At 26.5% G+C, this 25,630-nt stretch overlaps 1 protein-coding gene across 3 annotated transcripts in view; it reads left to right on the top strand.

Moving 5' to 3' along the window:
* DAAM (disheveled-associated activator of morphogenesis-like protein) overlaps positions 1-16,848 on the top strand; it is a 107,381-nt gene extending 90,533 nt beyond the window's left edge. For all 3 annotated transcript variants that reach the window (XM_043044586.3, XM_043044580.3, XM_043044578.3), the window contains exons 19-25: positions 784-872; positions 5,661-5,875; positions 7,872-7,933; positions 11,758-11,818; positions 14,259-14,390; positions 14,493-14,663; positions 15,509-16,848. In XM_043044586.3, coding sequence (XP_042900520.1) covers positions 784-872; positions 5,661-5,875; positions 7,872-7,933; positions 11,758-11,818; positions 14,259-14,390; positions 14,493-14,663; positions 15,509-15,826 — 1,048 coding nt within the window. In that variant the 3' untranslated portion in view covers positions 15,827-16,848. The remainder of the gene's footprint in view (positions 1-783; positions 873-5,660; positions 5,876-7,871; positions 7,934-11,757; positions 11,819-14,258; positions 14,391-14,492; positions 14,664-15,508) is intronic.
* Positions 16,849-25,630: the final 8,782 nt, after the last annotated feature.

The following is a 25,630-nucleotide window of genomic DNA, read 5'->3' as shown; positions in this document are numbered from 1 at the left end:
TATTATCACTTAAATTTGAAAATCTGATCATTAGATCAAATTTTATTTTGTCTGCAGAATTATGTTTTTGAGAGAATTAGCTGACAGTTTTTCTTTGTTAAATTTTTGCATAACTCTGTGACTACTAGATTTCTGTACATTTAGTCATCTAGCAGATTCATAATGTTTAAAGTGTTTGCAGGGCCGGACTTAGCCTAATTGGGGCCTGGGGCAAAAACTTCTTTAGGGGCCCTCCTCTGCTTCACTACTTCACTAATGAAGAATTGAACTTTATGGAGATATTTAAACTTTTCACCTCATTATACTTTTTATAACAAGAAAATTGACTAGAACCTAAAATAGCTATAAAGTCCCCCCCCTCCAATGGTCAGACGAAATATCGTTCTGTCCATGATATTCATTTTCTGACAATTCTATGTCCATGCCAAATGCAGTTTTTTGATTGTTGACTTCGTCATCTAGCTACACAAAATAAATTCATATCCTTGCTGACATTAGGGCAGAATTCATTTTTGCAATTACGATGGCTCACTTAAGCCAATAAGCTAACATAAAACTGATGGATTCTACACTGTACAGATATTTTGTTTAAAAAAAGTTTATTAATGAAGGTAACCTAAAATAAAGTTTCAATTCGATTTGGGGACCAGCGCAACTGCCCCGTATGCCCCTGCCTTTGTCAGGCTGTGAGTGTTTAACTGTTATTTTATTTATGCTGTTATTTTTCTAATAAATAAATAGCAATGACTAATTTCATTCACTTTAAAAAATTTTCTTTTTCAGAATTGTTCATTATGAACAAAGAATTCGAACTTTATTCTATAAAAAAAAATTTCAAGAAAGAGTGAGCGACTCAAAACCAAAAATAGAAGGTATTTTCTTATTATACTTTATTGTCAAAAAATGCATAATTTGTATTTAAAATTATTTCCATGCGTTTTTATGATTATTTTAATTTTTGTTAAGAACGTATTTCTAATTTTTGTTCAAAGTAATTTGTTTTGATGATAAGGATATTTTTTTTTTTAAATTTGAAGTTATAAAAAAATTCTTCAAAATTAAATATTTTATATTAGGTCATTAACAAAAAAATCTTCTCATAGAAATATGCATAACATTAATTTTTATATTTGCTGATGGAATAAGTGAGCATGTGATGTAATTCTAATTTTATTCTCAATACTCATTTTTTACGATGTTTAAATTTTCTCATTTAAACCCTGCTTTGGAATTGATATTTTATTCAGATTTTCATAGACATAACCTGTCTATATATAAAGTTCTAGTATAAAGTTTTGATCAATAAAAAATAGTCTATTACAAATTTTTAATTTATGTTTACCAAACTCCAAAATTTGCAGAATATAAAGACTTAAGTGGAATATAGTATGAATAATTAACAATTTATAGTCTGATGTATGTATAGAACTTAATTTTCTTCTGCCAAATTATTAAATAAGCCTGTTTTTAAAAGTTTTGATATTCAACTGTTTCTTTTTATTTATTTAAGTTAATGTTCTTAACTTTTATATTTCACTTTGAGCTTCCTTCTTAACTTTTATATGCCACTTCGACATTAGAAAGCCAGAAAATCCAACTTTCTCACAACTTTCAAATATTAGAAAGTCAAAATAGTCACTGTTTTCTTTGCATCGTGTAATGTTAGGTTCTGTACAAAATAATATTATTTAGAGTTTGTTGTAATATTTTGCATAAGTTTTGATGCTATCTAATTTATATATTCTGTTATTATCTTGCATCAATTATTATTTTTGGAATAAACAAGAGGAAGATTTGGATGGTAGTATAATATTTCAGCATTATAAATTTACTTAATTTTCTGTATTGTTGTGAAGCAGTAAAATACAACGTGTATCAGTAGCTTTATGATGTCATTCACTCATTGTTTACTTAGCAGTATATACTAAATAAAATTATATTACTGAATTCTGCTATCATCTATTTTTCTTCCTCTTACTGCAAATTATACTTTGTGTCCAGCTGGTTTTTTATGAATGATGTGGTGCCATTTTAGGCAGTGCATATTTCTTAGCATTTAAAATTTGTTTAATTTCATAAATGTAATTTTTTTAGTCATTCTTAGTCAATTAGTCTTTAGTCAATTGTAATTAAATCAAACCAATTATTTAATTTTTATTACATTTTATAAAAAGTAAATATATATTATACTCTTCTTAACAATCAATGTAACGGCTGATGTTTTAATTCAATACAAATGCATAACTCCTTAATTCATTGTTGTGACTAAATTGAATATCAAAATCTAATTTTAACTCTTTATTCCTTAAGCTATTTTATTTCTTTTACAACAAAAATGTTTCAGTTTCAGGGTTATATTAATTCTCATGGTCTTTTTGGTGATTTAGCTGCAACCAAATTAGTTAAAATGTAATATTATTAAGGCAGGGTTGACTTTGTTTTTGGCTATTTTTATCTCTTGATAAATCTATAACTATGGATCTCTTCCTATGCTCCTAACTTTCCATTGGGAACAATTCAGTAACTGCTTATTTTAAATTATTGAAGTTAGGACTAGGGAGTTTTGCCCCTCAGTCCATTATTGACCAAATTTTTCACCATTTTTACTAAGGCATCTCTTGTTCCCTTTAAGGGGAGCAGCCTTTTATTTTGTTTTTTTTTTATGGCCAAGGAAGTAAATTTCAAAATGCTCTCTATATAGGCAATAAATGTTCTTTACAAAAGACATACGTACAACAGAACATTACCACTACTGCGATAATTATTTTTTCTATAAAAACTAGACCCAATGTCTCATCACAAAAACTGGAATAAAAATATTTCCATCATAAATGAATATTTCCAATTTAACGAAGAAATACTTGTAGTTAAACTTTTATTGATAATTCTTTTATTTATACAAAGAGTTTTCTGCTAACTTTTATATAATTTTTCTTTTTCAAGTGTTTATTTGTAATTTTAAACACATTCCCATTCTTTTTGGAAATGAGCCCTTTTTATCAGAATTTCAATTGAATTTGTTCCTTTATAAAACATGTTTTATTAAACTCTCATCTCAAGTCGTCTATTATTTTACTCTAATCATTTGTAATTTCACAATTATCATACAATATTCGTTATCTAAAATTATATTATGAAAACCACACTATATAATTATAAAGTTATATTTTCATTTGAATTGAGTGGAAATTTCAACTTAAGAGAAATATATTTTTTCTTACTATTTTAAATATAGCTATATGTCATTTATTTCTAAAAAATAAAACTGTAGCTTTATTAAGGGTTTATTCAAGATTGAAATAAAATTGTTTGAATCTTTAAATTATCATTTTCTGTAATGATTGTATCAATAAAGAAAATAATTTAAAATTTTTTTAAAGATACTTCCAAAAATTTTCTTTAACTTTTTTCAATGGAGAAAGATTTAACTTTATTCTTTCAGTTTCTACTAAACAAAAAATCTGAAACAAAATCCGAAGGCACCGAAAGGAAATTTTTAAGGGTTAAAACCAGGAAAACATCAAATATTTTAAAAATTGTCAATATTTTATTTTATTGTAAAAATAATTTTATGTGAGGGCATCAGAAATTTTTAACAGTTAACTATAATTATTTAGTTCTACACCAACAATATTTGCAAAGGAATTTACATAACATTTAAATTAAAATGCCAAAATAAGGATAATAAACATTGTTTTATCTCAAAATAAATTTACACAATTATGTAATTGCACACAAATCAGATGAAAAAACATACTTTTTAACATTAACTTAAAAACCTGTATTTAGTATTAAAGGTCAAAATTTGACTATCAGTTACTATTTTCAGAATGCTATCACAACATTTATTTTTGTTTAAACCAAACCTATACCATTGCCTGTATTTGCTGATTAGAGATTGTGTGTTACAAGCATAGTAAAAAGGTTTACAAACAAAGGTGTAACATGTGAACATTTTAATGGGCATTTTAAAAGGAAAAAAAAACAAAAATTGAAAAAAAGTCAAATTTCTGATGCTAAAGTCAAATTTCTGATATTCTGTTATTGATGAATAAGCCATAGAAAAAGCTGTATTAGGTATTTACAAGTCTTGTTTTTACAAAAAATATACAGGAGTTTTCAGATGAAAATTTACACATTCTTTTCTACATTGATTTCCATTTTTTTTAACCATAATGTCGATGTTTTTCAGCTAAATTTTAAACATTAAGTCAATCAAAGAATTTTTTTGCCATTATCATTATTTTACCATTATATTATTTTAAACATAATAAAAATTAAAAAATGCAGATACTTGTCCCAAATTTCAGTCAAATAATTCAAAATTAATGTAATAAACACAACGCTTATAATATAAGTACTCACAAGCTTAAAATATTGTTTATTGTCAGTGTTATTCAAAGAAAATTGCTTCTAATATCATGTCCTTACATTTTGATGCAATTAAACGAAAAGAAAAATATTTTGTAACTAATCTATTAATGCAATGAATGGTGACCTTTATCATATATGAGAGAAGAAAACAGATACAAGGAGGAAAATATGAAGAAAAAAATATTTATGAGAGAAATGAATCTTAGTGCACATTATTGTTAATACAAAAGACTTGTCCTTTATTAAATGTAAAAGGAAATTCTTTTGATATTTTTGCATAAAAAAAAAGTTTTGTTTTGTATCAGGCTAAAGATAAAAATCCATAAATTCTCGAAAATTAAAAGTAACCAAATTTTAAATACATTCAACCGCTTTCGTTAAACTTAAGTAGCATAAAGTTTTTTCAGTATTATATGTTATAAAGTTTTATAAATGCACATATATCTGCCAACTCCCATTTTCTAATATTCTGAAGATTTATTACAAAGTTGTAGAATAAATACTTGAATTTATTTTTTTCTGAATTTTTGAATTCTTATTTGAGTTAACAATGAATAAGAACCAAAAAATCATGATAAGCATTACAAATATTTCACTACATAACTATTTAATATTAAAACTAAACATACAATGAAATAAACGTCATCCAATTATAAAAGCAATATATTCTTACCATTATCCTTTAACGTAAACATCTCTATAATCTTTAGGTAAAGCGAAATTAAAAAATAATAATTGTTAATAAATAAATTTTCATTCTTTATCCAAAAAAGCAACAATGTTTATATTTTTTAGTATTTCTATTTTTAAGAAATCTTTCTTTTAATTAAAGAAAAATCTTGTTTGTTTAATATATCTTTTTGTGAATTTACCCCCATTTAGAGTTTATTTTTTCAATTGAAAGTCTTTGTTTGTGTTTTTAGTTTTCTATTAGTTCTAGTTTTAGTTTTCTATTTATTAGATTCTAAAATCTTAAACAATTAGGACGATTAAATTTTATTTATAAACCTTTGATATTCTTATTTTTAAATCTGAAATAGCTGGTTTGATAAGTTTTTCTCTTTGTTTGAAAAATGCATGAATGTCTTTGCAACATTCATTTTAAATACATGTAGTGCACACATAATTTGTTTTCTTATTTTTTTGTACCATTACATTAGTTTTTGAAACAGCTTTAATTGATTTAGAATTAATAGTTTTCTTACTGCTTTAAATTTTTTTTAATATAATATAGTCTTTATAAAATCTTTTCCATTAAAGTGAAATCAAAATTCAAAATTTTTCAGCTGTTTCTGAGGCATCCAAAGAGCTTCAGAGAAGCAAACGACTAAAAAGACTTCTTGAATTAATTCTGGCATTTGGAAACTACATGAATCGTGGTGCACGAGGAAATGCTTCTGGTTTCCATTTATCTAGCTTAAACAGAATTGCTGATACAAAATCAAGCATAAACCGGAATATGACTTTACTACATTATATTATTGATACTTTAGAGAAAAAAGTAGGTATTTGTATTTACTTTAACGCAGATTCATGGTTGCTTTTATTGTAATCTTTACTTTTACAAAGATGAAAAACAACGTCCCCCTTAATTAAACTAAAAAAATCCAAATCAAGCTCTATTGAACTTAAAAATTTATGTACAACTTCTTACTGCATTGCAAGCAAAGGAAAGAACCTTAAAGTTGCAAAAAGGATCACAGTTATACTTGAAAATATAGGTATACTATGATTTGAGGCATTGAAAAAAATTTTCTTTTAAATAAAGGCTGTATGTATTAGAAATATTAATGTAAAAATATTAGAACTCGATTTTTTTAAGTTAGATAAATGATATTTGTTCAAATTTTAGTCAATTTTAAAACAGCAATTGCTTTAGTCACTTCTGTAAATTTTGAGATGAATACACTAGTGGTCAAAAATAAGAGAATTTTCATATTTGGTTGCCCAGTTTATAACTGACCAGATTTTAATACAACAAAAAAGTTGAGATCTGGCTAGAAAATCGATTTGACAAATGTCCCCTCTTTTTAAAAAAGTGTCAACTAGGCGAGCTTGATGGCTGTTCACTTTCCATTAAAATGAAATCGCCCCCTGATTCCATTCTGTAAAGGTTAACATTGAACTTTAAGACTTCCTCCACATACCTTTTTCAAAGACATGAATGGGTCAATGACCATTCAACATTATGCCTATCAAGACAATCAAACCTCTTTTGCTTTAATGTCCAATTTTTTTGGATATCTGGTGGCATAAAATTCCTGGCTCTTTCCACATGTATAATTATGAATTATTCAAGCCAGGCGCTCACTATCTACCTACCAACTAAATAATCAATTGCTATAGCAGAGGAAGTCTTCTTAGCTAGCATCATACTAAGTGATCATAAATCTTTCGATGTTCTTTAGAGAGGGCAATTAGCTAGTGTGTGACATGTGGATAAAATCTAAGTGCTCTATGATTGCCTTAACCAACAATAGACACCCACTCAGAGTTGTCTGATCACGCAATTTTCTAGAAATTGAAGATATTCGCCAGATGAATTGGCCACTCTGATCTTCAGCTTTATGGAACATAGTTTTATGGAACATAAACTTTATGGATCATAACTTTAAAGAATATAACTTATAGTAGTACATGTTTAGAATTGAGAACAATTAAAATAGAACCCCGCAATCCTTGCTACTACCCAGGGCCTAAAAACAGCTTTAATGAGATAGTAGAACCAGTTTCCGCAGAAACTCTTAAACTGCTTTATTTCCATTATGAAATCAGTACATCAGCCTGTATCTGTGTAAAAGTGAAACGTGTTCTTAATTAACCACTTTTTCATTTTATACGTATTATAATCACTGTTTCATCCATATAATGTAACTCATAGTCATGATGTATATTATAACCATCGAATGTTTTTTTTAAATATTATATCAACTTATCCAAAACGAATTTCATTAAAATTTTCCTATAAGTTCCAGAGATTAATGACCAAATCTATAAAGTTCTCCAAATTTTTAACAGTGTAGATTTTGACTTTGTAATGATTGCAGCTGAATCTGGCATTTCCTTTAAAGCAGCAGTTTTTTTTCTATGTATTTTATCAGGTTTCTAATGAATGCACAGAGCTAAAAAAAAGAGAACACGTTAATAACTTTTGATCATCTAGTAATCGGATTTTCAGGCAGTAACCAGAGTTAAAAGTAGCAAATTTTTTCAGTGTGTGATTACTAAGAATGTAAGGTACATTTTTTGATAATAGCAAATAGAACAGTATCAAAATTTTTGCTTCTAATTGATTGGTTTAAAATCATAATCAAATTAAAGTAAACTTTATATTTCATTTATTTATTTATTAACCTTTTAAGATTTAATCTGTAGTCTTCTCTGAGTTAGAAAATAATTTTTTTTCATGTAATTAGCAAGAGAAATATTATTAAAGAAGAAATATTCTCCCAAAATTTGTGAAACGATTAAACAAGTAAAATAATTTTTTTTTACAGTTTAAAGACGTTTTAAAAATTGAAGAAGATATTCATCATGTTAGACTGGCAGCAAAAGTCAAGTGTGTATTACTCATATATTTTATTTCGTGAGAAATTTCTCAATTTTCTTAACTAAAGATTCTTTCTTTAAATTTTAAATTCCTTAAAATCCTTATGCTCTTTTTAAGTTAATATGAGTTTCCGAATTATATGTAACTTAATTTGTATGTCAAAATGTATTTTACTATTGCTTATTTCATTCCAAATTAATTACTTTAAAGTAAGAGTAAGAACATAATTATTTGATATAATGATTCTAACATATTGAATAATTTTTTGTTGAATAAAATTAGATATTTCAAGATAATCACTCTGCAGAATTTCTATCATAACAAAAATTAATATAGAATTGTACTAACTATTCTCTAGAAAAGCAGACATACTATATTTCTGTCCTTGTCTGGCAACTGTAACTTCAAGGTGTGCTCTATTAAAGCTATTAAAATATGTTGATCTTGTTTATTAAAGTTAAAATTATCCACAGTGGTGTATAAGAAATTCAGAAACAATAGAGTGACAAGGATACAAAAATTTAAAGTTGATGAAAAAAAAGGAAATTCTTTTTTTCAACTACTGGATCATTGAGGAATTTTGTGCAAGAAAATTTTAAATTTTTTCTATTACTCTGGTGATTTAAGACAAAGAAGACATACTACTTGAAATTAAATCAAGCTATAAATCTACCACAGTATTAATCTTCACCATCTTGGTTAAAATGAGATTATGATGAATTTAATAAATGTATGAAATTGAAATTAGCCAGTTTCAATACTGACTAATTAATTTAGTTATCAATTAATTTCATGAGCCAAAATTAGTACATAGGTTTAAAATGAAATATATTATTTTATCTAATTGATATAAATTTTATTAATTTTTTTAACTGCACGCTTTGAAAATGTTTACTTTTTGCGAAATTAAAAAAAAGTAAATATCCTTTTCTCACAATTTTTTTTATTCTAAATTTCTCATTATTCTTGAAAAATAATTTCATTTTAATTTCTGATTTTATCATATAAAAAAACTGTATAGCAGGCAATATTTTTGAATTTTTTTCAATAATAGCGCTTTTTCTTTGATAAAGATGCTTTTAGTAAATAAAAATTGTATGAAACATTTAAAGAAATTTATTATTTCTTAATTTCAGACAATTGAAGAAAATGATCTCTGATGAATAGTAAAATTTATTACTTTACAAAAAAAAGCAAATCATTCTTTAGTAATCCAGTTAAAAAAAAAGCTAAGTTGTCAGTACCACATCTCAATCCTTATCATATAAATTGATTTGTTTAAAATTATATTCCTCTAAATTCATTTCGTATTAAAAACAACTACTTTTACCTCACATATAACTTTTACTTCGTATTGTAAAAAGTTTTTGGCATGCTGTAGTTTTTTAGCTATCTCAAAAAAATTAAATATTGTAAAGTGACAGAAAAAGGAAGAAAAATGACAAAGAGAGGAAAACCATTGGCAAATCCTAATCCCGGTAATGACTGGTTCAAGCTGTTCACAGTAGTGATGTAAAATATTTTCAGTGATTGATAAACCATGAGTTAGAGTTGCCCTCGAGCTAAGCTTTAGAGTTTTTTTGTGGATTCCTTTCTATATAACTTAAATAAATTTAATTTAAAATATCTTCTCTGAAGGCATATTTTTACCTATGTTTTATCTAACAGCTTGTTTTTCTACTGGCAATTGTTCAAATTTTCAAGGTATAGTTAATATATGATATCTAAGGAAACCTTGATTAAGTGGACACTCTCGGGATAAAATTGTCCAATGGGAAAAAATTTTCTTCTGACAAGGGTTGTCCATTTACAGGAGGGGTACATTAATAACACCAGAAATTGTTTTAAGAATAACAATTGTTTAGGATGTTTTTAGAATAACTCCATAAAAAGTTTTTAGAACAATGACATAGAGTGACAATGATTAGATAAACTATTTGCACAATGATATTCATTTAAGCTTTAAAAATTATAATATTAACCATGCACAAAGAATAGATGAAGAAATTTGATACTAATTTCCTTTTAAACCTTCATCTGAAGTATGTCCCAGGCTCCAAGTAATTCTATTTATCTCTGGCTTTGATTTGCTTTGCCTGGTTTCAAACAAGTCCTTAATAAGAAACCTTGTTCCACGTCCTCTTCTTCCCATGCTTTTTCTCTCTGCTTAGGCATTTGAAACTAAGAATATTCCCATCAGTCAATATAGGGAAGCCAATTGCCTTTTGCGGGGAATGAGTAAGGGATGATTTGGTTGCAGTTCCAGCTAAGGAAACTTTAAAGCTCTCTTGAAATAGTCTTTTTTTTTCTTTTAGAATTGTACAAAAAAATTAAATACAAAAATTATCTAATTTTACTTTTTTTTTTTTACTTTTCAAAGATAAAGAGACATAAGATAGAAATTTAGGTGTACTAATACACACAAAATAGAAATATTATATGGTAATATGCGAACTTATGTTTTAATTTTGTAAAAGAAAAAATGCCTAAATCTTATGTGCACTGTACATTAGAAAACCAGAAAAATAAATCAAATAATACTATACATAAATCCCATATTATAATATTGGTAATTAAATTTCATATTGTATTTACTTACCTTCAGTAAGAAATCTAAAGTAGGCGCTGTATATAGTTCACTTAAGACACCTGGAATCAAAAGTGTTTGACAGTGCTAAACAAAACTTCATATGACTCTCATAATTGTATTCTATGGGTTAAAATTCGTATATGGGAGATAAAGATGTGATACGCTCAGCATCTAGGTAGTTTGGTTATTGAAAAAAGGTTTTGGTTGGGCTCAATAAATGTAAAATTTATACGTAAAAAAATTAATGATCTACTTTTGCTTTGTGAGGGTAACACTAATTGTCAAATTACTTTTTGATCTTCTTTCATAATTTTTGTTTTAGTCATCCGAAAGTTTCAGTTGATTCAGTTTTTCTCTTTGTATTTTGTTTTACAGATTAGAGGAGAAAAAGGTTTTAATGACTAATTTCCTTATTTAGGCATCAAAGGCCAAATGGTAAGACCTAATGGCTCTGGCTCTAAATAATCCTATGTATCTCAGACTCTGGTGCGTTTGGAATATAATTCAGGTCAGGACCTTCATAAGTGAGCTCGAACTCATCCCGAATGGCAGACCATGTTCCACTTTCCCTCCTTCAAACAATGCACTTTTTTTCTGCTATGATATTTGAAATTAAGAATTTTCCCCCCATTCAGCATAAGGATGTATGGGATGATTTGAAAGCTCTCATGAAACAGTCATTTTTCTTTTTCTCTAATTACGACAAAAAACTTATCTATTTTTATATACAAAAATTATCTATTTAGTTATACAAGAATATTTATTGAAAAATTGTAGTCTTTAAAAGGCTTGCATACAAAATGTGAGGGGGCTAAGGCACTCTCTGCCCCAACCCTTCCATTCTCTCTGTAGTTTTTAAAATGCCTTATTCTTATAAGGAAATTCTTCTTGAACCTTTATACACAGACTTTTATTCAAGTGAAGCAGGGTTTTCATTAAATATAGGAAAAGTTATTTTGAGAAATCATTATTTAAAAAGCATTTACATATAGCGCACCACAAAATAAGTTTTGTCCTCTCAAACTTCAAGTTTGGAATACTTTTGTATTGAATATGTCTTTCTTAAAACATATTCAAAATAATCTTTTATTCTCATGCTTTCTTAAAAAAAAATTTCAAAAAATGTACAATTTGGTTTTTTCATTTATTTTCGCAAATATTTTTAATTAAATCTTAAGTAGTATTTACTTCTGCAAATGTAAATAACTATTCAGTGTTCATAATTCCTTTCTTATATATCTAGCCTCAATGAGCTCACAAAAGAAATACAGAGCCTGAAATTTGGGTTGCAGGAAGTGCAAAAGGTACACAGTTTCTTAAAATATATTTTGTTTTTGTTGTTATTTCCAGTCAAATATTTCCACACAAATTTTGTTTTAAACTAATCTATTTAATTACTTGAATTGTTATTGTCAACCAAAATAGATATTATCTAGTACAAATAGTTTATAATTTGTTGTTTCTTATTGTAACTGGTTAGTCATTGCATTAGACCCCATATTCATAAGAACATAAACAGATATAAAGAATTGAACATTCTCACTGCATGGGACCCACATATGTGACCTTAAATCAGTGCAATTGGCATCTTACACGTAGTTTCTAAACTTTAAGACATGTGTCTAGGGCTATCGCATGCAGTATGAATGCTTCCTAAGCAGGAAGGACATTCAGACATAAATTCTCCATTACAAGTTCCAACCACGGAATAAAATTTTCTGGGAGAATTGGAAGTTGTTTAATTTTATAAAATGTGAATTATTTTGAATAATATTTTATAAATTATGTGATAAGAGTCCAAGAGTTTTTTTTAAATTATGATTTTATGACCTAGAAATTAACTAAAGCAGAAAACACAAACTTTTTTTATTTTCTTTGTTTTAATTTCGCTTTTTCAAATACAACAGTAAAGATTTTATTGAAGTTACTTCATATCAATATTCATCTTCCCAGTGATTATATAAGAAGCTAGTCCAAAAGCTGAGTATTCTATCAAATTTCATCTTTGTATCACAAATTGTTGATAGTTAAAAGCTACAACTTCTTACAGTACATTGAACTTGGCAGCTCAAAGAGTACTTGCCTAGCCTTTCTTGTAAGTCCTAAAAATCTCTCTGTGACACCTCTAAATTCTGGAATCTGATTGAGTTCAGGTGAAAACATTCTATTCTTTATATACTGTATACTCAAGTTTTATAAATAAGCAGCTCACTCTTAGAATATTTGTATTGCACATTCATTGTCTATATTTAAGGGAAGGTATAAAATATTTAAATAAATAGTGAACCAAAGTAATATATTTTTTATTTGACAAAATAAAAAAATTTGTTTTTTTAGAGTTCATTGATTATACAAAGATCATGATTATGTTAAAGTCCTACTAATATATTTTTTAAACTTCTTGAGTTTGTTGTATTGCTCTTTTATTTAAAGAACTTTTATACAGCCTTTCAAACCAGTCTTGAGGATATTTTGACTCTAGAAATAAAACAGTAGTTTACCAATCCAAGAACTTCTTGGGATAAATGATAAAAAAAGTTATAGTCTTAAAAGGCTTATTAGGGATTCTAAATTTCAAGAGATATAATTGTTACTTATCTATAACAGTTATTGACTATCACAAGAATAGCTTTAAATTTCATGTCTCTCATAAAGGGTTTCACTGCAGCTGCCAACATTTTTCATAAAATAACACATTTTTAATACTAGTTGAGAAAATTTATGGTAAAGCCTGATTAACTTTAAGTCAAATATTAAAGCTTAAATAAATATAAAACATCAGATTCCTCCATCATCTTTTACATTAAAAAATGTTTTTTACTAAACTTATGTAAGAATGTTACAAGATTTGCTTTTAATGTAGTTTCAATAATTAAGATACATTAATGAAAATTTCACTTTAAAATTTTCAACTTTGCATAAAAATTTATTAAATTAAGTAGTTTGTGCCAAAAACACACTTGAAGTTTACAAGTTTTTTTGAAATTCAATTTCTGGGTTCTAAAAAACTGCTTTATTATAGTAAATTTTCACCTGACCAGTCGAGTGAGTTTCAAATTTGCCACTTTGCATTTTCATGCTCTTTGGGTGAAGACATATATGCATGCACTGCAAACTAGAAAATGAGTGGTAGAATTTCTGAGGATGTAGGAGTGTGTATGAATATCTTTCGGTAGAAGAAAATTGCTTCAGAAAAAAGATGTGATAATTGCATTTTACTAATATGTGTGATATCCTAAGATCACATTTATCACAAAAGAAAAATTTTATAATTCTGTTGCTATATTTTGAGCTGTAAATGCAAAGTTTTAAAGATTCTTACTTTTAAAATTATATAGCAGTAGAATTATGCAATTTTTCTTTTATTTTAATTATCATGTTAGGATATCCTATTTATTAATAAAATGTAATCTAGAATTTGTTTAGCAGTTATTTATTTTTCTTAGTCTTTAATCTCTGATATAATAGCTTTATCTTGGTAATTAATTGATAGGAAATTTTTTTCATTGTAGCATATGAAGACTTTTGCTATGAAATATAAATCAGAAATACTAATGAAAAGTTTTTGGGATGATTAGTAGAAATCATAAATTTGATTTTTGGTTTTGAAGTAAGCAAAAATTTGACAATGCTTTTGTAAATGTCTCAAAGATTAGGAACATTTTTGGTGTTACAATCTGGCAGGAAACTTATCAAACCTCTCTTAAAACCACAATGTTCTAAATGACATGTTTCTGTTTCCAGGAACTTGAGTTTCACCGTTCTCAGCCCCCTCAACATGGTGATAAATTTGTCCCAGTTATGAAGGAATTCATTACAACCGCAACATATAGAATATCTGAATTAGAAGATGCTTTTCAAGAAATGAAACAAAGGGTAAGTAAGGAAAGGTTCATATGAATAATAAAAATTTCTAATAGCACTATCAATCAGATTTTGTAAAGGTTTTGTGTTTATTTTCACTTTTTAAAATTTCAGTATGATCAAGTTGTGAAGCATTTTGGTGAAGATCCATCTCACATGCAACCTGATGAATTCTTTGCTATCTTCGATATTTTTCTAACTTCATTTAATGAAGCTCGTCAAGACAATGAAGCATTTCGTCGCAAACGAGAAGACGAAGTAAAAAGAGCAAAACAAGACACTGAGGTAAAATAAGTGTTTCACGGCTGCCAACTTTCTACGCTTTCTGAGAAAATTTCTTGATATTTTAAAGTATGATTCTTTGTTTAGTAAAGTTGAATTAAAGTTATTTTCCTTATAATCCACAAAGCTGTATATATCCCAAAGTAATTTTTGAGAAATCTTTTATACAAAAAAGAGCTGAATTTTCTCAAGTCCAACAGAGATCTGGAAGATATCTGAATATTTAGGAAGTATGCTATAAGTCCAGGGATTGCAACTGTGTGATGTCCAATAGATATTTTTGTATTGTGCTATCTGCTGTACATCCCAGAGACATCTGACAAATATATATGACTTATCATAGATAATCATGAGATATTCAGCACATTCCTTTTATCACATTGAGGTCCTTTTATCACATTGATAAAAGGACCTCACCCAGATATCTATTTTATATATTATCTGGATATCTCACAGATGTTCTTATTCAATATCGCAGAGATATCTTGAATGAGAAAAGGTATTCCGACCAGTTTTTTCCAGTGTCCTAGAAGATATAGGTTTTTTCCTGACTAAATGTCAACCATGAGTGAAATTGTTTAAAAATGAAATCGTCAACGGAGATGAATATGAATAATATCTGAAATATTTGTTTACATTAATCTGATCATGAATTTATTTAAGTAACTATATTGAATACAAATTATAGATTATTCCTTTAGAAATTATTTAAATACTGTTCTATAATAATCTTTGCCCAATTTGAATCAGTACACATAAGTGTAGTTATATGTGTAGGGTACATTATTCTCAGTTATATTAATCTGCTAATAATCTATTTAGTTAATAGCATAAATTTGTTCTTTCAGCGTAAAATCCATTCTGATAGATCAAATAAAGAAAATGGATCCAAAGGATCATCAGGAGTTCGAAATGGCAGTATTAATGGAATAAAAGCAATTAAAGCTGGCTCTGAAAAAGGAGAATTTGATGATTTAATATCAGCTCTCAGAACTGGTGATGTATTTGGGGAAGATTTTACAAAAAGCCGGAGAAACCGAAGGAAAGGAAGTCAAACAATGCTAGTACATCATTCAAGTAATTCTACTGGTGATAACTTGCAGTGGAGAAGCATGCAAAGAGAGTCTAGTAGAGATCGAGTTGTTAGTCAGAAACTCAAAGTTTAAATTATTTCCTTTTTCATAAGAATTTTTTATTGCAGTAAATCTTGCATATAAATTGTGATGTAAACAACAATGTTTCATTTTTTTAAGAACGAAGAATTAAATAATTGTGAATATGAAAGATTAACTGAATGTATTGTAAATTATTATCAAGAATGTTAAATTATTGGGTGCTATATACCTCAAATTTTCTAGTCAGATGTTGTGAATCATCCCATTATTAAATGAGTTTTTAATTACTAAAAGTGATCTAGATACCAATCCTTTTTTTGTAATTTGCAGTTCATATACCACTAATTCATGAAGACATTTAAAAAAAATTATAATGTAATCCTTTTTTCAAAACTGCCTTTCACTTTAATCATAATGGTGTTTCTTTTTCTTTTTTAAATCAAAAGCAGGTACTAGGAACACAGCTAGAAACAAGAACAGCGCTAGGTACTAAGATTAAGAAAAGGGTAAAAAAATTAAGAATTCTTACGTTACAAAATAAAACTTTGTTTAACAATTACTCAAAATATAGTTTTACTTTGTTATTAAAACACTTTTTTGTACTGTTTGTGTATAGAATATATTATTCCTTTTAATTCTTTTTGACCAGAAATATGAGTATCCAAATTTACAATTGGGATTAACTGCTAATTTGACTTATTTTATGTTTTGCTGTCTAAATTTTGACGAAAATGGAAATGTTTATTTTCAAAAAGAATCATTATTATACACACTAGCTCCAAAAAGATATGAGTATGTAATTTCACGAATTTTCTGAAATCAGATCATTCATAATAAAAAGCTACAATGCAGGATATAAAATAGTGTAACATGCAGTAAAACAGCACAATAATAATCAAAGTAATAAAACAAAAATAAATTTAGATGGAATTCTGCAAAATTATGAACCCAATCCCTCAGCTAAGTGCCTAATCAATTTAAATTGCTTGCAATAAAAACAAAGTCATTTTATTCATTTTTTTAGAAACATTATAAAAAATGATTTAAGCTATGCATTAAATCATTTTATGAAACATATGAAAAAATTATTTTAAAAATATAAAAAACATACACAAGTTTAAAAATAACGTCATTCCAAATAAAATATTATTAAAATACATTTACTGTGTTAAAAATTAACTGAAAATATAACAGGAATGAACTAGAGGATATAACTATTATTCCTCTCATTTATCAAAATTTGTTATTCCGGATTTATTTTAAATAAGGAAAAAATGTTTTAAATTGTAATTTTAAAGAATTTATTGTTTTTGTATCGAAATTAGAGAAATTTAAGCACATAAATTAAAAAAAGAATCTAAAATCTGAAATTTTATATTACTATGGCATTACATTTTCAGGTCAGAGCTTTATCATTTATACTTCAGGAATTATTTTAAAATTCGGTAAAAATTATTTTAGTAATAATTTATAAAATATTTTCGCTTAAGAAATAAGTTATAAAAAAATAAAAATAGGACATCTTGGAAAATAAGAGCAAAATAAGCATTCTTCATTTTTAAGTTCAATAAAATACTTATGATTTTGATTATGATATCAATTAAAATATTTATTTTAAAGATTTAATCATGAAATAATATTAATCATTCAAGATTTGTCCTTATAATTCAAAGTTCTGTTTAATAATGTAATTTAATAATGTTAAATAATGTAGAAGCACTTTAAACCTTATGTGTTTATCCATGTGATGTAATATCTCCCATGTTCTACGATTTTTTTCTTTTGCATGCATGATGAATTTTTGTTGATCATTTCACCGTTGTATATATATTATTGCTGTAAATATATCTTTCATTCCACTTATGTGTAAAGTGTTTTTGTGTAAAAATTTGCATTTTATTGAATTCATCTTTATTTTACATTTGTGAAGATTTTTGTTAAGTTTACAAGTAAAAATATTTATTTTATTGAGTCAAAGATGTGCAATTGTTTTAGAGATCAATATTTTAAATTTTCTATGAAGCTAATTGAAAGTAATTATAATATTTAATTAATTATATCTTGTTATTTTATGCATTATAGTACAAACAATTATTGAATCTTTTATTTCCTACTTCTTTCAAACTTAAACAATTTATTTTGTATAGCATTTCTCTAAAATTTCTTCATTTTATTGCCTAAAACCTTATTCTTAATTCTAATTTTTTTGTTACATAATTTTCTATTTTTATTTGAGAGTATTGCTTTCTGATCTTGATATAAAATCTATACATTAATCTATATAAAATTGATATGATACATTGAAGAAAAATAAGAATTAAAACTTAGTTATATTTATAAAATTAAAAGTTTGAATTAAGACTAAGAAGCTAAATTTAGATACATATTTTAACACTAAACATACCAACACTTTTCAATACAATACAATGCTACTGACAAAAACTTGGTCTTTTGGCCGGTTATGGTATGATTAGTGTTAAGTTTTAATTTTGTATGAGTTTTTTTCTTTTAAATTTGTAGAGTATATTACTGTCTGGTTTGTATAACCTTTGTAATTTTGAGTAAATGAGAAAATGCTTTCAAGGTACTTTATAGCATTTATCTCAAGTATAATTTCCGTATAATTTTGATTTATGATAATTTAAAAATATTTTCAGAAGTTGATAAAATTGTTAATCTTTTAGAAAATATTTGAATTGAATTCTTTTTTCTTTTATTTTCTAAGTATGCAAATTAGAAAAAATGTTTACTTTTGTTGAGCTTTATATCAATTTTTAGCATATCAGGGTCAGAAAAACTGCTAAAGTAGTTAACAGGATGAATTCTTATATAACAAAAAAAGTTTGTTTATTAAAAAAATTAAATATTTAATTTTGCTCTAATTTCAAATTTAGTTGAGAGATCTAATTGGAAATTCAAAAAAATTAGCATTTGATTTTTGACTAATACACCCTTATGAATGGAATATATCCAGTCATGTTATGTAGTGCAAAAGTTCCTCGTCAGGAGATCCTCACTAGCCATAAACTATAAATAAAATAAAAAAATAAATTAAAAGTTCTTAATTCTGTAAGACGAAAGCAAATTTAATTTTAAGTTTTAAAAATGCAATCCTATGCTTTTTATACTTTTTATTTATCATAAATATCAGCTAATGTTATAGATTTTTTAGACATATTTTTTTAAAAATTAATTTATATTTTTCCTGAGAAGTCCACAAGAAAGAACTTTTCATACAAGCTAAAGCACTTTTTTTAACTACAGAAGATCAGTAATACGTAATTATATAAACTGCAATTCTCCTTAACTACATTAATATTGTAGGTGTAAGCAATGGAAATTCCATTAAAGACAATTCTGAAACTGATTAGGAACTATTAACTATTCACTGGCTGGAAGAAAAATTATTTGCTATGAGGTTAAAATTTCTATAGCAAACCAAAATTAAAAATTTTATTTGTTATTAATTTAAATTTTTTTGTTAATTTTTTTGTGTAATCAAGAAGTATTTAAGTGTATTTTAAGTGTGAGTCTTTATGCTTTAAAATAATTTGCATTTAAAAATTATTTTAGAACATTTAAATATTGATCTGTTCTAGATATGTATCACAATGTTTAAAAGGTAAAACTTAATGGTATATGACATGATCTATATAACCCTAAACCTCATATTTCTAGATTTGCATTATGTATATTACACTGTACTATGTAAAGATGAGTTTGCTTATACATTGTTCAAAGGGACTTTTAAAGACAATATTTCAAACTTTTGACCAAGTTAAAATTTTATATGATTATTATATTTAGGCAATAACGTAATAGTAGATCTAAAAAACATTTATTTGGATATTTTGTCTGAACAAATGAAACTTTCAAACAAAATTACATTCCATTATGTTTTCGAAACATTCCACTAAAAGCTAATTTTTGTATGAAATGTGGGCTAGAGCTTTAAAATTATATTTAACCATAACTTCCATAAATATTATTCTAAGGCAAGAAAGATTTAAAAAAAAAATTTAGGCAAGCAAGATTTTAAAAAAAAATATTTGTCTTAAATGGAATTTTGAGAACAATTAGAAGAGCCTACAATTTCCGCTTTTTGATCCGAGTGTTGCAAAGCTATTTGGCCACATGAAATTTGAAAGAATAGCCTTCTTATTATTATTTATAATTTTAGATTACTATAAGTTTTTTTATATATATATTTATACGCATTTTGTGAAAAGAAATTTTTTCAATGTTGCAATATTTTTAATTATTTACAATAGTTGAATTAAATTTTTACATCTTTACATGCAATATATTTAAATATGCATTTCAAATCAAATGTGCTTTAAACACTTTAATGCTTATGACTAGTTTGATTAAATGAATGTTCCTGCCTTTTGTTCGGTGCATATATATAAATATGTATGTAATTTGTTTGTGTATTTAAGTTTAGTCTTTGAATAGTTAGAGATAGTATGATTTTCTTGTTAGAGCTGGTATTTAATGGGTGAAGACATTTGCAACTCTGAGGAAATTCATTGTTTTTTTTCCTTCACTTTTTTTATTAAAGTGCTCTTTCATAATAAATACCTGTGATCAATCTTTTTATACACCATCTTCTGTATAACATGTTTTTTTAGTCTTATAACAGAACATTTTTATAAAAATATGTATTTGTATTCATATATTTAAACACAGGTACAGAAACAGCTTACACTTTACTAGAGGTCAAAATCATAATAAACTATGCATGTTTTTATCTGAAAATTAAATTATTACATAATACTTAATACTCATAATTTTATGCATTACCCATTTTCTTAAGGTAAATGAAAGGTTATGTCATTTATGTAATGATAAAAATATGTAATGATAAAAATTTCTGTTTTTAATTTCCAAGCTTTTTTTTAAGCTTTTAAATTATTTACAAATTGGAATTGTATATATTTCATAGACTTTATGATGAAATGTAAATATACACAGCTTATAATGAACAAATATGTATTATATACTTTAAGATTTCATTCTTAACTTTATTTCAAGAAAGATTGTTTATTGAAAATTCCAAACTAAATATTGCAATTAAAAACTTTATTGTGTAAATAAAAATTTATAACTTGTTTATTCCTTTTTTTAAAGGGAAGGGGCATAACAATAAACAGTAATAAGGCAATTTTTAAAATTAAAATCCTAAGAGATTTTTTCTAAAACTTTTACAGCAGTAAAATAAATTTTTTAAAGAAGTTATCGTGTTATTATTTCAGACAATGATGCAAATGTAATCTTAGTCATGCAGTATTTACCTGATACTTTAAATTTGATACTTAACTTGATAAAAATTGAGAGATTAATTTTTAATCTAAATAATAGCTTCTGTGAGGAGTAGTTTTCTCTGTTTATCCTGCAAAAAATGTATAAAGGAACAGTTTGCATGTCTGTAACATGCAAACATAACAAGTCTCTGTAATAAATGTATTTTTTGTAAAAGTAAAAAATTACTGTATAAAGCTTAATAAGTTTAGTAACTAAACAATTCATATCAAAAAATTTTCAAGTTTCCCTTCGAATCCTAAATTTTTTTTTGATTATAAAAAGGTTACTGTTATACATAATTTCAAAGTAAAATAGTGATAAAATTCTTTGTTAAAATCTGTAAAATGGGAATGGAATACTTTTTGTCACTAATTCATTTTGTTTTCAAAATACAAAATATTTTTCACTTTTTTCGTTAAATTTTTATTTAAATAAATTTTTATTGATGAATAACCTCAAGAAATGTTTACATAGAAAAATAAAACATGATAGTGTACTGTAAGATTGCTTTCTGAAATATTTGATTTTCTACAATCGCACTGTTTGTTATGAAGCATATGATAACATGCCATTTTTTAAGCTTGAATTTTAAAAATTTTGTATCTCTGATATAGTTGTTTTAGGTAAACATATCAAATGAACTGATTGGGCCATTAACTTGTAAATGGAGTCAAGTCAAACTATAGTTCCTTTTCTTGTAGTTATACATTTTTATGAATTATCTGTTTACATTTAGCATGAAAAAGGGCTTCTAATAAAAATATTGATTTCCTTATTGTACTCTCCTTTATTTCAATGTTGGTTTGTAGCAAAAATTATGCAGCTCTATTTTTAATATTGAAAGATTTTCTTTCTCAAATTTAAAAAAAAATGTTTATTTGAATCTTAAATTTTAAAATAGATGCCTCATTTGCTGATAAATATACATATATTTCATTTAAATGATCAAATACAAATTTTATTGGATAAGTAGCCACAACATTATATATATATATATATAATATAGAATGGAGGAAAGAGTAATGAAGATATTTATACACCAAGAAAATACTTAATTTTGTGTAAATACTTTTAATCTATCTAAATCAATTAGTTATCACTTTTTCAGCAGTTTTGTGAACGAGCAAATTTCAATTATATTTTCATTTAAAAAATATTAAGTAATAATTTGTAATAAATCTTTTAAAATTATTAATACAGTACAGAACCCGTTATCCGGAAATCAGAAAACCGGAAAACCAAATTACCGGAACGAAATTCGATAAATTTTCCCGCCATTTTTAAAATTTTTTTTTTTTTCCTCATAAACTTTTAGGATTTTTCTTTCTTTTTTGAAAGCTGTTCACCTTACCATCATTTTGGAATTAATCATTAGTGTATTACTTCATCGTTTTTTCTTCTTTTTAAGATTATTTCTAAAAATAATTTTTTCTTTTTAGTTGGGTTTAACAATAAAAAAACGGCTTTTTGTAGCGATTCAGAAAACCGGAAAAATCAGTTATCCAGAATAGCGATGGTCCCGATCGTTCCGGATAATCGGTTCCTTACTGTACAAGAAATTGGTTAACAAATATATTTCACTTTTTTAGTTTTAAACATAATTGGTTGTTTTAAAAATTAAAGCATTAAATTTGGTACATCAATTTTATTATGCAGTATGAATTTAAATAAGCAATTACCTTCTCAATTTACTGTTAAAAAAGGTTTTAACGAACTTTTTGTTGCTTGTTTTTTATGAAATTCACTTACTAAACACTTAAGATTCCAAAATTCAATTAGATGAACTACAAAAATCATGTTTTAACAAGCATTATGATAATAAATTATAATTTTTTTTAAATTTAGACATTTTATGTATTGCAATTGTTTCAAGACAATCAAATTTAAAATACTTATTTTTAACACTTAACTAACTGCTGCATAAATTTGGAAAAATATAAAATATAAGGTAATTATCTTATTATTATTATTATTATAATTTTTTTTTTTTTTGGATGAGGAGGGATGTTATAAATTCGCCACACTATTATGTATGCCATTGATCTTTATTCAATGGTGATATTAGGTACTACTGTTTTGAACTCTTTAATAGGTACTATACTCCTTTTAATAGGTATCTTTATTAGGTGCTATATTAATAGGAATTATTAACATAGTACCTATTAAAGGTACCAAACTTTTTAACTGGTACTATATTATTAATTCCTACTTTATGAGTAAAAGCATACAAAATTAAAAATGCTTTTAAAAAGAATTGACCCAATAGATGTTTGATATTAAATGCTATATATTTCTTAATTAGTTCCAAGTTTTTATCCAGACTTAAAACATTAAAGGCTTCATATCAATTATCAAATTTAGTATTTTTTTCATTATAAAATAGGTCAAGATTTTGTAAACAGATCAAGAGAAGATCTATGAACCAAATTGTTTATTGCGCTTAAATTTAATTATGTTATTTGTAAAGATGTACCGGGTTACCGGTCAAAGAGTTTCATTACCGGGAACCCTGAACCCATTTTCTTGTCTCAAGACACCCACTCAATTTTACCAGGTATGGATGGTTGACTGAATTTAAACATTAACTAGCTTCCTAAAACTGGAAGAAATTTAGAAAACTTTCGATGCTCACGAGGCGCTGTAGAAACAGGCTTAATATTAATTAATCTTATTAATGCGATTTATGTTTAAAAATTTGCGCGTAATTTAATCATTCATAAGAGTAATTTATAAATTGTAACTGGTTGCGAGCGTAAAACAAACTTAAGAAAATTAATAACCCAACATAAAGTGTAGGGTATACCATGTTTCGAGTGTTATCCCTTATTTGTCTATTGGCGATCGAAATGAGCTACAGGTGGCGTAGAGCAGAACTCTCTACCAATGGCAACACTTTCACCAGTAGCGTGTGGAGAGTCATAGAAGAAGTAAGTTAGTTTCTGTCTTGATTTTCATATAGATTAAAATCGAAAAATTATATGAAACTGAAAACCACATTAAAGATAGCTCTAAAAGAAAGCATGATGGAAATTTCAAAAAACATTTTTATTAATTAAAAAGGAAAAATATGATAGTACATTCTTATACAACTGAAAAGAGGAGGAAAGGAACCGGTCTTCTCCCCAGATTCGAGCGTTGCGATCGCCTATATTTGTGTAAAATACCACCATTAATTATTTTTTGGGTTGCATCTTGCAGGGTATAGCCATGCTTGTGGAGTCTTATGCTGTTTGTTTCATTGAAATTAAAAAATAACGTTAACACTGCAAGCATAAATAATATTTGATGGCGCCCTTTTTCAAGCTATGGCATAACAATCAATCGGAAGTCTTAAGACGAAACCCTCTTTACACTGTTAACCATCCACTTAGTGCCAAGTATAACATTCAGATTTGTAGTTATGGAAATGCATGTATACCACTATAACAGCTATAAACAAGCTGAAATAATTATTTAGTTTTATATCGAATTTTAATTCAAGGAAATCTCGGGGAAAATAAACAGGTCTGAGAAATATGTTCGCTAAAGAGAAAGAAAATTGTTTTAACTAAATAAATATAATAGTTAAATAAAAACAAAACTATGGAATTAATTAGAGAATTGCTTAAAGTCAATGAAAATCTAAAGAATAAAATTCAAGTATTACTCTCATACTAAATTTGCTTTTAGCTAATGAGTATGAGTAAATGCTATAATATGTTTTGATTATTTGGTTTTGTAGACATTTGAAAGAAATATAATCGACAGCAGTTGCAAAAGAAAAGAATATTCTTCTTATCAAGTAGCCAAGGCCGACAAGCCAAGCAAAGAATATTTCCTGGGTGGTTTCCTACGCCTTCAACTCATGCTCTCAAGTATCAATAGTAATTATTAAATATTATAAAAGGAATTTCAGGCACATTAATTGAAATTATCAAATCAACTTTTTATATTTTACCAATAAATAAAATCGATTTTTTTGTTGAAAAAAATCGAAAAAAAATTTGAAGAGTAATTATAATTGAATACAGAAAATCCCTCGAGGATCGACGGGTCTATAATGATTCTTTCCTGAATTAATGAAGTTTTCAATGCCAGATCCCAGATTCAATTTGAATACCATTCCTGATGCAAGGGATAAGTTTTATCAACGTAAAACGTAAAAAATACAAGAATATACCAAGCTATCTAAGTTGATCAGTGGATTCTGTTAACTAAGTAAGTATGATGCCAAAAAATAAATAAATAAATAAGTTCCGCACTCAGTGGGCTGATCATTAAGATGCGGTTCCCAGCAGAACACCGAAGTCAAGCATCACTGGTTGCGGGTGGGTGATCTCTTAGATCAGTCTACGAAAGGACCGAGGGTGTGCGGTATTGGTCCTCGTTAAACTGTTCTACCGTAAAGTGCTCGAGTTCGCGCTCAGATTGTTGGGCTACCGAAGCGGGAGTGCCATCTAAATTGTGATGGTATGTCTTCGGATCATCCTCAGGGATGTTTCCCAGACCATCGCCAATAGCCCATTGTGCAGCTCTAGTGAGACGTAAATAAACCACAACCACACAAATAAA

This window comes from Parasteatoda tepidariorum, chromosome 11 (assembly GCF_982258835.1).
Source record: "Parasteatoda tepidariorum strain Cologne lab strain chromosome 11, Ptep-v5.0, whole genome shotgun sequence".
Lineage (NCBI taxonomy): Eukaryota > Metazoa > Arthropoda > Arachnida > Araneae > Theridiidae > Parasteatoda > Parasteatoda tepidariorum.
Note: the sequence above shows the minus strand (reverse complement) of the source record. Positions and strands in the feature narration are given on the sequence as shown.